General features: G+C 34.9%; 1 protein-coding gene across 1 annotated transcript; it reads left to right on the top strand.

Moving 5' to 3' along the window:
• The first annotated feature begins 4,755 nt into the window (after nucleotides 1-4,755).
• LOC144965684 (NHL repeat-containing protein 2-like) lies at nucleotides 4,756-17,965 on the top strand. The gene is made up of 10 exons (XM_078901276.1): nucleotides 4,756-5,030; nucleotides 8,630-8,916; nucleotides 9,119-9,427; nucleotides 10,164-10,437; nucleotides 11,492-11,585; nucleotides 12,621-12,846; nucleotides 14,159-14,281; nucleotides 14,909-15,130; nucleotides 16,171-16,381; nucleotides 16,925-17,965. The coding sequence occupies exons 1-10, from the start codon at nucleotides 4,868-4,870 to the stop codon at nucleotides 17,149-17,151; spliced, it is 2,136 nt and encodes a 711-aa protein (XP_078757402.1). The 5' UTR covers nucleotides 4,756-4,867; the 3' UTR covers nucleotides 17,152-17,965.
• The last annotated feature ends 1,207 nt before the right edge of the window (nucleotides 17,966-19,172 follow it).

Raw genomic sequence — 19,172 nt, 5'->3', positions numbered from 1 at the left:
TCATTAACCCAAGAAACAGCTTGTCTAGCAGAAACAAGAAAGATGACTAAGACAACAGAGAAGCCAATGACTATTTCTCTTGAACCACAACAATTCGACAGGAACACGTTCATTGAAGAACAGAAAAAGGACCCGACTTTAACTTCATATTTCAATATCGCAAACAAAGGGACGAAATCAAAAGTTGAATACATCATTGAAAAAGATATTCTGTTCAGGTTACATAGGAAAAGAAACAAAATAGCTAAACAACTGGTCACGCCGAGTATTTACAGAAACAAAATCCTTGGAATAGCGCACGATTCAATAACCTCTGGACATCTTGGGAGCTCTTCCACATTGAAGAGAATATCCGAGAATTTCACATGGCCTGGAATTACTAAAGACGTCCGAGAATATGTGAAATCTTGTGACACATGTCAAAGAAGAGTCGCAAAAGGCAGAATACCGAGATTGCCATTAGAGACAACCCCAGTTATTGAAAAAGTTTTTCAAAAAGTTGCAATTGACATTATAGGCCCTTTAACAAAATCAGATAGAAACCATACACACATACTAACACTAGTCGATTACGCAACCAGGTGGCCAGAAGCGATAGCATTGAAATCAACTACATCGGATCACATAGCTGAAGCATTGATGACAATTTTTACTAGAATAGGCATACCAAATGAGATACTGTCGGACAATGGACCCCAATTTACATCACATATGATGCATGAAACCATGAAACTCATGGGAATCCAACACTCATTCACAACTCCCTACCACCCCCAAGCAAATGGTCTTTGTGAAAGATTTAATGGCACTCTAAAGAATATGTTAAGAAAAGTGTCAGCAGAAAAACCAGATGATTGGGACAGATACTTACCAGCAATCCTATTTGCATATAGAGAAATACCCCAAGAATCTACAGGCTACTCCCCATTTGAGTTGATGTATGGACGATCACCTCGCGGCCCGATCAATATAGTAGCCGACATTTGTAAAGGGAATGAGGAGGACAATAACGAAATTATGTTTGCTTACGAATATGTAAGAAACCTGAAAGACAGAATAGAGGATACATGTAAGCTAGCACAGGAATCCGTCACTAAAAAAGCAGAGAAATACAAGGAATACTCCGATAGAAAAAGCAAGTCAAGAAAATTTGAGATTGGTGACAAAGTACTAATACTCTTACCCGATGACTCGAGTAAACTTTTAGCTACATGGAAAGGACCATTCAAAATAACAGCAGTAAAATCTAATGTTAATTACGAGATTAAAATTAACAACACAACAAAGACATTCCATGCAAATATGCTAAAAAAGTATTTTGATAGAGACACAGTGTCGCAACCTATGTTTACTAATATCGAAGCTTCAAATGCAGGATTAATCATACCGTTGGTCATGGGACACAGACACCCGAGACAGAAAAACAAACAAAAATCGCACAATTGCAACCACCTAAGACAAAAAAAGAAGTACGCAAAGTACTTGGGCTCCTAAATTTTTACAGGAAATACATTTACAACTTCGCGCACATCGCGACACCGCTAACAAATCTGACAAAGAATGGGTCACCGAACAAAATTGTTTGGACAGAAGCGTGTCAGAATAGCTTTAACCAATTAAAGGCATTACTCTGTTCAGAACCAATTCTTAAATTACCCGACATATCAAAAGAATTTGTTGTAAGAACTGACGCGTCTGATAAGGGCATCGCAGGTGTACTATTACAGGAACATGAGGGAACTCTAATGCCTTGCTTATATGCAAGCAGAAAATTATTGGACAGAGAATCACGATACTCTGTAATAGAGCGTGAAGGACTGGCCATCGTCTTTGCTTTAAAGACATTCAGCAGATATCTACTGCTAAAAGAGTTTGTGGTCGAAACGGACCATAAACCACTCACGTACATAAGAAATAACAAAATGAATAATAGTAGAGTACTAAGGTGGAGTCTATTTTTGCAAAATTACACTTTCAGTATCTCTCACATACCAGGCTGTGAAAATATTCACGCCGACCTACTTTCTCGATTAGTATAAACACGTGAGAAGGGTATAACTTAACCTCCCATGCATACTGTTAGTTACCTCGCAAACTATGCCAAATCAGAACGCACAATTTCGATAATTTTATTTGTAAACATGATGACCCAACTTAATGTAACATTGAGTATTGTTTGGATATATATACCATACCCATTCATGATTTGGGAAATCTTCTCTTTATCTATTATTGTTATGAATTTTCACTCATTTATGATTAATAATTGAAATGTCAATATTCCATTTACATTTTCATTCATTTCATTCAGTAATTTACCTTCATATCATCGACTTAAATCATGCTTCATTGCCATCACTATTGTTTATCACAATGATTTGTAATCACATTGCCATCATGTTGTTCATCACAATGATTTGTAATCACAATCTTTCATTGTTATTGTCACCCATTCATATACCTACGTTAATATAAACATTTCCATGTCTAGTTAATAAATGATTTAATTGTAGCACAAATCATAACAATGGATTAATGCTAGAGTATCATGATAGTAAATTTACTTCCGTTTGTAAAATCTATCTTTCCCATAATGGTTAAAGAGTATATTTTAAACGTGGGTGGGGGGTGTCACAGTAAAGGTTGTTCACAATTATCTTATTAAATTTTATTTTATTAAGAACTGAATTCATCTCGCTCCAGTTATATTTCGGTAGGCTTAGATAAACTTTACCTTCTAATATTAGATCGTCTTTCCTTTTATAGCCTTCCCTCGAATTAATTTCTAATTAGTGAATACTTTTCGTTCTACATTCTGTCACGTAGCCACTTATTATAAAAGCTGATAGGTCTAACACTCTACACTCACTTTCTCTCCACAATCTATGCCGGACGGCCAGTCGCTCTATTCCTATATATATATATTGTAAGATTTTTATCTTTTGGGACTTTGTAGATATTATATCTACACCATTAAGACGCCGGAGCTTTTAACTTTGATTGTATAATCTTCAAGGATCAAACCCAAGCCCGCTGTACTACACTATAACCTCTTACCAATTGCCTGGAAGTGGAATTTTACGAGTCCAATCCTGTTATCAGAGGAATAGATCATCCAAGCCCATCAACTGCCTGGAAACGTAAACTTACGAACCTGAGATATTATCATAAGTTACGTAAAATATTCATATCTCTATTTGTAACTGCCACGATCACTGTTTATCTCTTTTAATTAAATTTCATCATTATTTTTATTTCATTGTAAACAAATCGTTAATTGTTTTTCATTTATAGTAACTAGTAAATTCTGGGGCCTCATTCTACATATATCTTTATGCATAGTCGAGTAGCTCTTTACTCACTTGAGACCATGACACCCCCCCCCCCCCAAAAAAAAAAAAAAAAAAACCAACCCCCCCCCCCCAAAAAAAAAAACCCCAAAAAACAAAACAAAACACTTTTCTTTCTTTTTACCAGTGCTGATATTATGAACTAAACGGTGTCGTAAAATAACAGTTGACGCATTTGTCTGTTTGGTCATGACTAATACTGTAACTGTAACACGGCAACTGGTGATGTCTAAAAAGGAATGTAAGTATTTGACAGGACGTCTTAAAGCGGTATTTGTGTAGGGATGGCCCTCATGCCCCCCCCCCTCCCCTCTTTAAAAAAAAAAACAAAAAAGAAAAAAAAAACAACAAAAAAAACAAACTGATTGAATTTTACGCTCTACTGATCATACTCAATATGAGTTTTAAAAAATGTAAACGATTTCATTGATTTATCATACCCTATGCGCTTCAGAATGTTTCATGTATTCACCACCTGCATGCTATATGGAATCCGATTTCTAATTCATACAGCACCAGACGCATGTTAGGCGTCCTATTTGTACTAACACTTTTACAACGTCCGTCACTGACTGTAGCCATGTACTCATTCACATCTGAGTCGAGTGGACCAGAGAATGTCACCTATTTGATCACTGATTACGCTTAGCATTGCTTGACGTTTGTGACAAGACGAGACACCTCGCTGAACCAGTGGCCTTGGTGATTTAACTTTGTCGCAATTTGTCTTTGATTCGAACCAATAAGGTACCGAGTTCGACTACTCGCCGCGCTTTGTATATTTAACTAGTCACCTCGCCCTACGTTATTTTGGAGTGCTGCACTGCGGCCGACGCCTGGGTTACTGCAGGAATAGCAACATCGAGAGCACAATAATGCCATCCATGACATATCTAAATAAATAAATAAATCATCATCGTCATCATCGTCGTCGTCGTCGTCGTCGTCATTATCACCTTCATCCCAACAACCAACATTATAACCATACCAATTCTAAAGTCTCTCTCTCTCTCTCTCTCTCTCTCTCTCTCTCTCTCTCTCTCTCTCTCTCTCTCTCTCTCTCTCTCTCTCTCTCTCTCTCTCTCTCTCTCTCTCTCTCTTTTTTTTTTTTTTCCCCAGCATCTTAGTTTTTCTAATTCTCAGTTTCAATCAAAGGAATATTATGTTATCGGTCCCCAATCAAAGACCAGAGGCAGACTCATACTTTGTTGTTGTTGGTTGATGTTGTGGTGGTGGTATTCTGTCTCTATATTTATTAATCATCTTCAATCATTTAAAAATAATCCCTGTCCGAGATTCTCTTCATACCTCATACACTGGGGAAGCCCAGGGGAAGGAATCTCAGAAAATCACTTTAAGCTTTGAATGGTTTTAAGAGTTATTTCCCTTCCTTTGTTTACACGGAAGTTGGTGCTTTTGTTTTGGATTGACGATCGTCGTTTCCTAGAAGTTAGAAATCTTATAAACCGGCCCTGTCATCGTAATACAATATAATATATTTGACTAGATGCTCTAAAATGTCTTCCAAAATATCAATATTCGACGCTTTGTCACTTATCGCTGACTTTGATGACATTATAGCAGATGGACCAAAAAATGCCGAGGAAAGACGGAATCATTTTGTCCAGCATCTTCAAAAAATGGACAAGTTAAACTTTACAATCCCTCGTTTCAAACAAGGCAAATAATTATGATTTTTACCTCCGGTTTAATTTTAATTCATGGCGATAGCCACAGATATTCTTTTCATTCCTTTCCAACCACATCCGTTGACAGTTCAACCAACTTTACAAATGAAATGCTTTTTTTGCTGCGATAATTGACAATTAATCAAAGAGTGACTATTCTCATCCCCCTCGTCTTCATACGCTGTGATTACCCCCAGAGACCTGTCTGGGGATAATAAAAATTTGTTATCCCCAGACACCTGTCTGGGGATAACAAATTTTTATTATCCCCAGACGCATATTTGAAACTCCGCTCTTTTAAACAATTATCCACATTCCAGAATATGGAATGTTTCCAGATGCACATAGAAATAAGGAAAGTTAATAAAATATCTATAAAAACATAAAATTAACCAACATTAAAATCAGTTGTTACTACATATACACAATATGCGTCGACTTCGAAGTGGGTGTCATGGCCGAATGGTTTAGTCGTCTGCCCTGGAATTTTGACCATAATCGAAGTTGTGGGTTCGAATCCTGGTAACGTCACTTCTTTTTTTTTTTTTTTTTTTTTAAATTCCGTCTTCTTTTTACAGAACGTTGAAAGGGATAAATGTCCCATCCATCCTCCCCCCACCTCTTTTTTTATTATTAAACTCTCTCTCTCTCTCTCTCTCTCTCTCTCTCTCTCTCTCTCTCTCTCTCTCTCTCTCTCTCTCTCTCTCTTGTTTTTTTCTAGTTTCTAGCAAATATATTCGTCCCCACTCCGATCTCAAATAGTGTCTAAAAAGAATAAATAATTAAAAAGCAAACAAACAGAAATTTTCAGAGAGCGACCAAATGGTCAGATAGAGGAGAAAAAAAAAACAATAATTGTTTTAAAAATAAAAACAATAATTGTTTTAAAAATAAAAACAATAATTGTTTTAAAAATAAAAACAATTTAAGAAATTCATGCTCAGAAACGGAACATTTACATAAAGGTTTAGCAAACAAAAAACTCTAAGGTTTAGGTCAAAATATAAAAAAAAAAAAAGAAAAAGAGAGATTTCCCTCGGAGCAGGGAATAGTGTTAACAATAATAATAATAATAATAATAATAATAATAATAATAATAATAATAATAATAATAATAATAATAATAATAATATATAGTATGATAATAAGAGTATTAATAATAAAAATAATACTATTATTGATAATAATATAATAATGATTATGATGGTAATAGTAATAATAATAACAAATATTACAATTATTATTATTATTATTATTATTATTATTATTATTATTATTATTATTATTATTATTATTATTATTATTATTATTATTATTATTATCATTGACCGAAACAAAAAAACAAAAAAACAATAGTAGATCTAGAGCAAATTAAATAATGAAATAATATTATCGGAGAAATAAAAAATTCAACTGATTAAAAAAAAACTCTTGCTCGGAACTCGGAACAAAAGTGAAAACAATGAAAATCAATTGGGAAGAAAGAAAGAAAAGTAAAAAAAAAAAAATGGGTGGGGGGGGGGGGGGGGGGCGGTCGCGACTGGGTCAAATCTGTGCAGCTAAAAGGAGTAAAATGAAAGGTGGCTTTACCCACTGAGCTGCCTATCCACACCGCTATCGGAATATTTTAAATTCATATATGAGCTAAACATATTTCCACCATTTTTGCTTCCTTATTTTGCTACGGTAGTTATTTTCATATTTGATTCGAATAAAGATATGTTGTTGGATCTAGTTTTGTGGACGTGTGATACTAAATTGTATTGTCTTGTGCGAAGCAGACAGGAAAATAACAGGTGTGGGTTTTGGGCTTTGGGGCAAACAACACCATGGCCTAGGAATTCGTCCGCGACATAAAAATTATTCCCGGTCGTCCCCAAAATTGTGGCCAGAATGAGCAAATTATAGAAACAAGAGATGATCAATAAAGTTAACAGGTAGGTTGGTAATGAAAATTTAAATGGTTGGTGGACTATGAACAGATTTGATGATTAACAACTTTCTTCCTGGTTGAAAATAAAAAGTCGAATTGCCAGTTTGACGTTTTCAGATCAAAGTAACAAAAGAAATTTCATTGATCCATTTGCTTTAAAATATTTTTTTTTAAAAAGAGCTGGATTTGACATTTGATCACTATTTACTTTCATCTTGTGTTAAATATCACTTGATATATTAACTGTTTTGGGACACAACCACTAGTATTTTTTCCAGAATATTTGGTATTTTTCACGCCTAGTTTGGCATTTTGCATAAAATCTTTCTGCCCACTTGCTACATGCGTCTGGGGATAGTATCCTCAGACAGGTGTCTGGGGATAACAAAAATTGGTTATCCCCAGACACCTGTCTGGGGATAACGAATTTTTATTATCCCCAGACAGGCGTCTGGGAATAATGACAGCCTCTTCATAATAGTAGTCCACAATTGTTGTATGTTTAATCCAAAGGTTGTAATGCAGTAATTTGTTTCTTGTCACAAGTTGCACAATTAAAAAAAAAATCAATCAAATCCAAATCGCAAAAAGCCGCCGACGTTTTTTCCGGTAATCCAATCGGCCGGGGGGGGGGGGGGGGGGGGGGGGGGGGGATGAGAATAGAGGCAGCCTTAATCAAAATCGTTTAGAATTGAATCAAATTCTTTTAAGATCTTTTAATTTTTCATGAAGTTGTTGACCCGATGCCGATGGTGCTTGATGCTACTCATTTAAAAGATCCAATTAGACATTCGCCTTTTTGTCATCCGTGGGTGGTCCTCGAGACTTGGTCCTGAAAGGAACGGTTGACTTTTAATTATGTTAAGCAATATTCTCAGTTTACGTCTGTCAGAAGATAATTTTCACCGTGATGGATACTATTATACTTTGAAACATGACATTATTTTTAAAAAGACATCAGGCAAACAAGGTGGAAACCAGACGAATAGCCGCAATGCAGCGCCACAAAGAGAGCAATATGAACTAAGTTTTTTGCTCAAGAAAATAATGATATGCAGATGGCGGGCCGCGACCTGATGGAAGTACAATTACAATGTCTCGTATTCTGTTGACCACTTATTTCATGAATATGGTTTCTCATAATTATGAGGGAGACATTAAAATTTCATTTATTGAGAGACGAATTAGATTTGGTCCTGAAAGGAACAGAAGACTTTGATGTTAAGCTTTATATGTTTTGATTTTGTTGGAGAGGCTTGCTTAAAAAAAAGCGATCCCAGAAAAAAGCAGAGAAGCAATATTCTCAGTTTACGTCTGTCAGATAGATTCTTTTCACCGTGATGGATAATTATTTTACTTTGAAACAGGACATTATTTTTTTTTTTAAAAAGAAGAAGATAAAATCAATTCAGAACTGAGGAAAAGTCTTACGATTTTCCTTAGATTGAAATTTTACATGGATTTGACCCTAGAGATTAGGTAGCATCTAGTTAAAAGCCTCATTTGATATTAGTTTTTTTTTTAATGTCTAGTTTACCCTTTTAAAGAGAAGAAGTGTATTTGTGTGAAGAAACCTTTAATTTTTCAATGCTTGCTAAAAAAACATACTCACATCTCCATTTTTTTTTTCTCTCTTCAACTTATCATCTGTACATTAGGTTTGGATTGGTTGAACGTCTCCGAGCCTTTGACCTGGGAAAATGATTTGAGTGGTCAGCTGGTCATACTAGATTTCTTTACTTATTGTTGTGTGAACTGCATACACATTTTGCCAGACCTCAAAGCTTTAGAGGATTGTAATCCATCTGGATCTGGTGTCGCAGTAATTGGAGTCCATTCTGCTAAGTTTGCCAATGAAAAAGTCACTGCCAATATCCTCAGCGCTGTACTTCGGTATGGCATTACTCATCCTGTTGTCAATGATTCAGAGGCTACACTTTGGCAGGTTGGTATTTTGATTTTAATCCTACGTATACATATTGTGTTCATAGTGCTGTTTGAACGCTAATCTGTGCTTCTATCCTTGTTGAATTCAGTTGCTCAGCTTGCTATTATTATTATTATTATTATTATTATTATTATTATTATTATTATTATTATTATTATTATTATTATTATTATTATTTTATTTTCCCTGTTTTCCATAGGAACTTTCAGTGTCCTGTTGGCCTACATTGGTGTTTGTTGGGCCTTCAAATCAAATCTTATACACATTAGTAGGGGAAGGTCATTTGACTGAGATGCTGGAATATGTGGAAATAGCCAAGGAATATTACTTGTCTAAGGGAAATCTGAGGCCAAAAACACTTTCAATTCACTTGGAAGCAAGTAAGATAGAGAAGTCAGCTCTCAGTTTCCCTGGAAAAGTTTTCTTCTGGTCAGAGCGGGACTGGTTAGTAATTTCTGACACCGGAAATCATCGGATTGTCATCACTGACAGAAATGGAATTGTGCAGGTATGCTTTAAATTTTTAAAATCAGTTTTGCACACTTTGATTCATATTGTTTGTATATAAAAGTAACAGTGAAATGTTAAATTGTTTCCTATCTTAACTTGCTTATTTATCTATTAATGAAATTGTGGTGATTCAATATTTTTTTGATTTAAAAAAATAATTTCTAAGTTTTGTGTTGTCATTGATCTTTTTCTATTTTTATTTTTAAATACACCTCCTTATTTTTCTCCAAGGATCATTATTTTTGTTTTAGGAGTAACTATGTTGTCATAAAAACAGTGCCCAATGAGTTAGAAAAAGATAGCTTATTCAAAGATACTCAATGTGGTGGAGCTCCAGATGGATTTGCTTGTGTAAATTCTCATCCATTTTCCATTTCAAATATTATGGTTTATTTATTTAATAGTTTAACTAACTGTATTGAATTGTAAATTAAAAACTAAAATTCCATTGCATCACCCATTGATCATTTATTTGACCAAATTAATTATCTACCAAATATAATTTTTTTTTTTTTTTTTGTCTTTTTAAAATTTTGACCATGATTTTAAAAAGATAGATCTAATGATATTTTTAATTTTTTTGATATGATTTTATTTGTTTGTGTATGAAAGTCCTGAAACTACAGGGAATTATTTTAAAATTTTTATTTGAAATATTTTTTTAAATTAATTTTTCTTTTAAAGGGGTTTATACCTATGTTGACAAATAACTGCATCTAGCCATTTTACTTCAGGAAACTATAGGCAGTGGTCAATGTGGTTTTAAAGATGGAGCATTCCAAGAAGCAGCCTTTTCATCTCCACAAGGCATTGCATGTCACAAATACAGGATATATGTAGCTGACACAGGAAATCACGCCATTCGTGTCATTAATCTTTCCTCCAATACGGTGTCTACAGCGGTTGGAACAGGACACCAAGGTACTGATAAAGAGGGTGGAAAGCCATCCACCCAACAGGAGATTGCATCACCTTGGGATGTAGCATTGGGCCATTCCCCAAATAAAAGTAATAAGTCCATTTTTCCATTATTTTTTTCTTTTTGTTTGGTTAAAAAAAAAAGAAACCAACTAACAAACTTGAACATTTATATAGAACAATATTCACTAAACATGCTCAAAGCACTCGTGTTCCCAAATAATAGCAACACTTTACATGTAGGATGAGACATAGTAGACATGTATGGCGAGAGTGTGAGTAAAGAGCCTTTTTCAAGGAATCCTTCCAGTCCGAAGGAGAGTGCCTTACCACAAGAGCACAAAGCGTCATGTTTTGTTTTCTTGCTGTTTGCACTTTATATTCTCATATTTTGAATTTAACTCACGCAACCAATATCACATTGTTGTTTATTTTGTCCCAATAAAGTTTGCAGAGAGTTGAAATAGCACTGTAGGAATGCTTAGCTAATTGATAAAGTTAAATTTAGACTGTGGTTTCTCCATAGATAATTAACGACTTTTATTTTTAATTTGTTGTTCAAAACAATTACTACTATATCTGTATTTTACTTAAACTTTATAAGTTGATTTTATATGATGTCAAAATAGTTTTGTTTTCATGTATTGTAACTTTTCTCTCCCGCCTCTCAGAGGACCAATAGTGGCGAAATAAAATGTCATCCCCTGCCTTCAAACAGGAGGATTTATATAAAGAATAGAAATTAAGCCAAGATTATAATAAAAAAACTGATCCTTGCATTATGTGTATTTGTTATATTGAGGAGAATTAATATAGTTACATGAAGTGCAATAACCCCAAATTTCTTATTTATGATCATTTTATATTTAAATATGTATCTTGTGGCACATTATATGAGATAAGAAGCATATATCAATCGAAAACCAAATCATACCTCATTTGATCATCTTCACCTAAAGGTAAAACAACCATTAAAAACAGCAAGATAAAAAATCAACTAAACAGTTCCTATTCATGAATAGCACATTTTTTTTCTTTAATCATATTTTTTTTCGTTTCTGCTTGCCTGCTCTGTATCTTCTAAATTTTTTTCACATTTTATTACAATTTCTATTTCTATACTTCCAACGACATTGTTCTTCAGGTGACTCTGATCCTGATGTATTGTACATTGCTATGGCTGGCACTCACCAGATCTGGGCATACTTCCTTGAACAAGCTCAGTGGTATAAAAACAGGTATGTTTGCGAGCTTTCATTCTAGTTGATGTCTGGCAAGTATGATTTACTCTTCACCAGACGTATAAGTAGATTGTTGATGGTCTGCATGAGATAGGCCATGATTTTGGTAGCACCATTCTTTGCACGGCCTGGTGATATATCTCACAGAGAAGTGTGAGAGCTTAAACTGATACAGTCCAGTCCAGATAATTCGAAATCTGATTAACCAAATTTCTTTTAAATCAAAGAAAATACGATGTAATGAATTATTTTCTTCTTTTTCTATATAAAATATTCATGGTTAATTCGAATTCGAACAGTCGTTATTCTCTTTATTCGAAGTGCAAGTGCTTGCCCATCACTAAAAAAAAAACTCTGGAAGGTCATAACGAACTGCCTGTTCTCCGTATCCACCCTCCCACACGTTTTAATGACTGAGCTGACTAATAATAATAATAACTAGACCCTGAGGCATGTAATGGCGTGTTGTTCCCTCTCCGTCCCACCCGCCCTCTCTCTTCTTTCTCCAAATTGACCAGCTGTCTCGCGTCATCCCTCTCTCCTTCTCGCGCTCTCATCACTAAGACTAACTTGTGGTCTGCTGGCCGCTGGCTAACAAAGGGGGTTGGTTATAAATAGATCTAACACACAGTGATAACCACAAGCTGACCAATACACGGCACGAACAATCATAGGCCACACCCCACTCAGTCTAATCAGTGTACCGTAAGTGTAAATGGTAAGAGGGAAACCCCCTTTTGTCAGGGGAGGTAACTGAGTAATATAACCCTGATACCTGGAGTCAGGTTTAGTTATTTCCCTTGTTTGGAGACAAATCGAATTCTGATAAATAGGAAGTCATTTGCTTTTCCCACCCAATTCGAATTATCAGGCCTGCACTGTATATTGCAGATTTAGGCCAGTTGTGTTAGTTATATAACTTTCCATATCCCTTTAAACTTTCTGATTTTTGGCTATGTGTGCCCTTCAGTATACTCCAGAATTATCATTGATTAACCATTGTTCTTGTTCTCATTTTATTCCGCCACTCAGGTTATTCACCAAAGACACATGTGTTAGGTTTGCTGGAAGTGGAGCTGAAGAAAACAGAAATAATTCTTACCCTGAGAAAGCAGGTTTTGCCCAACCATCAGGTCTAGCTCTCTCTAGGACTAGAAATACTCTTTATGTTGCAGACAGTGAGAGTTCTTCCATCAGGTCGATAAGTTTAAATGATGGGAAGGTGGCAGCTGTTGTTGGGGCAGAAAAAGATCCAATGGTAGGTGCTTTGGTTTCATTGAGAAGAGACCTTTTTAAAAACTTGAGCTTTTAAATAGCGTAATATCCACTAAACTTACTCAAAGCCCTTTATAAAGGGTCCCAGGTTGACAGCAACACTTACCATATAGAATGAGACGTGATGCCTGTTAGGGATATTACAATTTTCTTTCCGACTAAGATAACGCTGTTAATGGCCATCAGGCAAAGAAAACCTGCTTTCTACAATCATATGGAATGATTCAAAAGAAGATACTGGAGGGAAAAGTTTATGGAGAGCGAGGTTGAGGATGAAAGAGGATAGCTGGCAGGAAAATAGTGAAGAGTGGCATCTATGAAGATTAACGAATGTTGCAAAATCACCCATGGCATCCAACCTCTGGAAAGTGAAGGAACCTGGATGGTGATGATGATGATGATGATGATGATGATGATGATGATGATGATGATGATGATGATAATGATTGCATTAATTGATAGCTAGTAAGAAATTGAGCTGTATTTTAAGACATGATGATAACGTGATTGGAAAAATGCAACTTTGAATGCAGTATGCCCTACTGGGATGGCCTTTGCTTTATTTCATTGAGATACTGGACTCCAGTCCCAACCATAGTATGATGTGGCCATTAGCATGTCATCTTGCCGGAGCTCACTTGACATCTTGCTTGAAGCTCAAAGACATCAATAATAATGATGAAATAGAAAAGAAGCTTCAATTTAATTTACAGTGGACGTTTTGGTTTTTCCCTTTGTCAGCAAAACATAATGAATGAGAGAAACAAACAAAAAACAAAAAACCCCAAAAAAACAAATGCATATGCAAACAGCTCCGTCATCAGAATTTTCAAAACAATTGCAAAGGGCTTAGAGTGTAGTATTTAATGTGAATGAAATTAGAGCTTTTAACTAGTGCTTTTATATAGCGCAATATCCACTAAAAGTGCTCAAAACGCTTTACAAAGGGTCCCTGACCAACGGCAACACGTAACATGTAGAACAAGACATAATGCCTGTTAGGAGATATTACAATTTTTTCCAACAGAGACAACGCTGTTGACAGCCAGGTACTCATTTTACACCTGAGTATGGTGAGAGAATGTGAGTAAACAGTCTTTTCCAAGGACTCAACTATGCACCAAGTGAAGCTCGAACCCAGAACCTTACGATCCGAAAGCGAGTGTCATACCACAAGACCACATAGCCACACAACTTTCTATTATGAAAACTTTATCCTTTTTGACCACATAGCCACATAACTTTCTATTATAAAATCTTTATCCTTTTTTTTTTTTTTTTAAAATTATTTTCAGAATCTCTTTGCATCAGGGGATGTAGATGGAAAGGGAGTGAATGCCAAACTGCAGCACCCATTGGGTGTGGCTTTGATGTCACCGCAGGGACCCCTTGTTGTCGCTGACTCTTACAATCACAAGGTAAGTTAGTTTTTAAGGGATAAAAGCGTACCGTAGGGTATAACATGTGACTTTTCTTTTTTATATATAGAAGCAAACGTTGGTCATTAAAATCGAGAGGTTTATAAAGGGAGAGTTTTTTTTTTGTTTTTTCTCTGGTATCTATTGAGAGATAAATAAAGTTGGTAATGTGACCCATATAAATTAAGGCAACAAAAGACAAGCAACATTACAGCCCTTGGCCTTCGATAGGAGACAGACAATCAAAACACGTAAAAAATATATGTTCAGAAAAATCACATTTAGTTAAATGGGGCAACAGAGACCTGTAAGGGAAACAGGGTAAATATGGAGACAGGAAGAATATGAATAGAAGAAATTAGCAAATGAGTAGATATTTTTAAAAAAAACAGTAACAAAACAACCCAATTTCAATCACGTTGAAAAATACTTAACTAATATTTAATAGCAAGACAGTTAGGGATTTACTCTATGTTTACTTTTATTTTTATTTATTAAAAAAAAAATTGTTTAATTTATTTTTTGTGTTGTTTTTGGTCCTTGAAAGTTTTTATTGTTATCTTTATATTCCCTGGAATTTTCAATATCAATGACTGTAAATATAGCTAATTTTTTTATATCTTCCAGCTGAAGACGGTAGACTTGGATACCAACACCTGCTCTAGCCTTGCCCTCTTGTCTAATAAAGCAGGCCATGGCCAGAACATTATGGAGGGCTCTCAGCCCACAGAGCACCTGAATGAACCCGGAGGCCTTGACACTGACCAAGCTAGCGGCACTTTGTATGTAGCAGACACCAATAACCATGCTATCAAGGTGGTAGATTATAAGGCAAAGACTGTCATGCAGGTTAGTGCTATCGTTTCATAACTCTCTCGAGTTCACTCTCTTTGTAAATCGAACAAATTTGTTCGATTTTCCATGCATATGAAGCCAAGAGAGTTAAAAAGTATTTTAAGATGAAATTAACCATTAAAAAATAACCAAATACAAACCAATAAAACTCTAGCTTTTATATAAGGCAATATTCACTTGATATGTTCAAAGTATTTTACAAGGGTTTCCAAGCCAACAGCAACTTAGAATACGTTGGATGAGACATAACTCCTGTTAGACATTATCGTTATTCCAATTTTTTTTTTTTTCGACATACAAAATTGTTTTACCAGCCAGGTACTTATTTTACCCCAGTATATGGTGTGAGAATTTCCAAGGACTCAACTTTTTGATGTCAATGCCACATTTGAATCACGGACCTACAGGTCTGAAGGCAAGTGTCATACCACACAAGTCCACAAAGTCGCACATTCAAGCAATGTGAAAATAAGGAATTATATCAGGCGTCAGAAAGAGTGATTTGCTTCAAAAAGAGCTCAAGCAGAGTAATGAGATTTTTCAAGCAGAGTTTGAACATTTCGACATCTGTATGATAGTGATAGTGAAGGGCAATATTCATGTGGCTATCTTACCCCCCAAATTATAATCATCCACATCATTTTCACCACCACCATCACCATTATTGTCAACGTTGTCATCATCATTATCATCCTCTTCCTCCTCCTCTCATCATTATCATCATCATCATCATCATCATCATCATCATCATCATCATCATCAATCATTTTTCATCATCTTCATCATCATCCTTATCTATCACCACAACAGCAGCAGTTGAAGTTTATGTATATATTTTATGCAAGCCAATATTAATAAATATTTATTAAGGTTTTCGTTGTAGTCATTAAACTAAATCCATTGCTTGTATTGCACTGTCCTCAATTCAGATTTCTCCTTTTATTTTTGCTTGTGTAGTCAGTTTGTTAAACCAAATCCGTTATTAAAATATTTTTTTCCCCTGTCGTCAATTCAAACTTCTCTTCTTATTTCAGCTTCCCATCATTTTTACTGAAAAAGAGAAACCAAAAGACGTAACTGACTCTAGTAAGCCTTTTATACCCAGAAATTCCATGAGTTCATTGCCAGAAATTACAATATCACCTACAACAGACAGGTCTATCACTTTATCCATTCCTTTGGGACTTCAAGAGGGAGAGCATTTGAACGTGGAGGCACCCAACAGCTACAAGATTGTAAGAAGAGGTAAGATATAAAAATGAAATGTATCATTTGAGAATAAATCATATTAAATTCGATATTAACACAGAGTTATCAACACAATTGCCTGGTAGACATGTTTACAAATTTTTCGCTCAAGTGATTCTAAGAGTCCAATAAATGCTTGAGAGCTTGAGAGTGTTGACTCATTTTTTGTCTAGATGTGACTAAATAGGTTTTGAAACTGACATCCTCCTATGTCAACACCCCAATGAAACAGTAACACACCACTTGCCTGAATGCCAACCTCTTGAAGACCTGAGATGCACATACCTCCCACCAAATCCAAGCATCAGTAACACACTGTACTGTCTAACTTCTACGTCATGGCACAAGACCGAAGGACTAGAGCTCAGGTGGTCGCTGGTTTGGATAAGTAAGTAAGTAAGAGACTGACATCCTCATGTTATAAGGTATAAGGCATAAATTTTTATTTTACGTTGCAATTGTATAGAGATGAGAGTTTGTGTTTTTATTATTTATGTTTTTTTTTTGTTTTTTTCATTTTTTATATTGATTTTTCTCCAGATGGTTCACAGACCAAAACAACCATTATTTCTGACATAGATTGTAAAGGCAAGTTGAACCAGTCCCGTAAAGGCAGTGCCACTCTTACGATCCCAATCAACCCCGACTGCCAGGCAGGGACATATTCATTCCAGTTATCTGTCCAAGTCTTTGTATGTTTGGATGAAGGAGATGTATGTCTTCCACCCAGAGCTACTCACTTCCAACAAGTCATCAAAGTCAAATGAAGATTATGACATGTAGTATGTTGTCGAATAGAATAGTTGGGTCCAAATATATTAAGTAGTAGTCCTTCATAATCACATCATCTATGGAATGTGGGAATGTTGGCCCCAACTTGTCTGAAGGATTCTCCACTATTCTACAACCTTTATTTCTTCTATGTCCAATTTTTTCATTTACCTTTTACATGCAGTTTTGTGTCCGTACTCCGGAATGGAAATATTTGGGTTTTCCTGGTCCTCGAGTCTTTTTCTAAGAATGCAACAATTGGATTGATTTGTTACCCACAGTCTCAAAAAGGTATTATGTCGGAATGATGATAATGCTTAATATTTAATTTGTAGTCAAATTTATAAAACTCTGATTAATTCTATATTTTTTTATCGATGATAGTGGATACAGCTTCTTAAAATTACAAAAACTAAAAACTCACATTTCTCATCATTTTAACTGTAGAATCACTTTTTCACACATGGTTCATACCGACATAATACTATTTTTGGTGTAAATAAAGAACCTGTCCAGCAATAGCACTTTTCGTGTCAAAAAGAAAGTATTATAAATAATAGCACTTCACAGGCAGCATGTTTTTTTCCCCTACATGTTAAGTGTTGCTGCCATCTTGAATTATCCACAATTAGTGGTTATATATGTGGGTTATAATGTTATAAAATTTCCAGTTTTCATAGCATTAAACAGACTGTTTATATGTTTACTCACTATCCTATGGATCAGACACAACTCTGTCACAAAAAGCCTTCTAGGGCTAATATTAAATCTTGCTACGTGGTCACTGCTGAGAGCACAAAAAATAAGAAATCAAATCCAATCCACATGAATGGTTGAAGATGTATTTGAGATTGAGTGATCTGATGTCATCAATTTTTTATATTTCAGGTTGTTTTACATGTAGTTTTAGCATTGTCTGTGATTTAAAGATGGGATTCTAACCAAAGAGGTAAAGTGTTAGTCCCAAGCCAGTACCCACAAATGAAATGGACACATAGGCACATAACCCTTTCTGACAAATTAACAGGCAGGCATTGTTGTGAGATAAAAATCTGGAATGGCGTGTATGAAATTGCCAGACAAAACAGAAAGGAAACTACAAGATAATATTACCTGGCATCAAGGTGGGCTGATTTTTTGGGATTATTTTTTTCTTGTATTTTTTTTATTATTTAGTCTGGCACTGTTTCATACACACCTTTCAGAATATATATATATATATATATATATATATATATATATATATATATATATATATATATATATATATATATATATATATATATATATATATACAACATGGTATAGTTGGAAAATAAGACTAATGTGGTGATGATGAAAAGTGTATCTTTTTGTTGTTGTGTGGTGTTGTCATAACAATTTAAAAGGATAATGATAAGAAATATAAACTTGAACTTTGAGTTTTATGCAATGTAAAAAATTGTATTATTATAACAAATTATAACGAATAGAATTTAACATCAAGTTTTATATTTGTGGCTATAAATTCAATTTCCAGGAGTTGGTTCATCTCCACATGACACCACTGTGAGGCAGTGGTCCACATATTTTTCAGTTTAATGTTTTATGTATTTTAAAGTTTGTTGTGATGCATAAATTTCCTCCCTTTACGTGCCATAAAGTAATGTGCCTTTACCATTGCTGTTTTGTTGTTGCTAAACCAGAGGCGGCATTTAAGATGGTGCTTTTCAGTCCATCGACATGCAGTATAAGAAAGTGTGATTTTTATCTAACGAATGAATTGTTTAATAGTTTTGTGTGTTGTCTCAAGTGAGGTAGAAAGGAGAGTTTGTCTATGAAATAAATGCTATTGACATTTTAGTAAGTAAAAGTAGTATTCCTTTTGAGAGTCATTAAAGTTGCTACTCACCGTTAAATGCAGTAGAAATTGGGACCTTATCGTTCTCTTTTACATGTCTAAAAAGATGATTGTATATGCATGAGATGAGTTGTTTTCAGACATGAGGTCTTTTTCATGGAAAAAATAAAAGGCTTC

Source organism: Berghia stephanieae, chromosome 2 (assembly GCF_034508935.2).
Source record: "Berghia stephanieae isolate SIO BIC M18660-M18661 chromosome 2, UCSD_Bste_1.3, whole genome shotgun sequence".
Taxonomy (NCBI): Eukaryota; Metazoa; Mollusca; class Gastropoda; order Nudibranchia; family Aeolidiidae; genus Berghia; species Berghia stephanieae.
The sequence above is the reverse complement of the archived record's forward strand: the minus strand, read 5'-3'. Positions and strand labels throughout refer to the sequence as shown.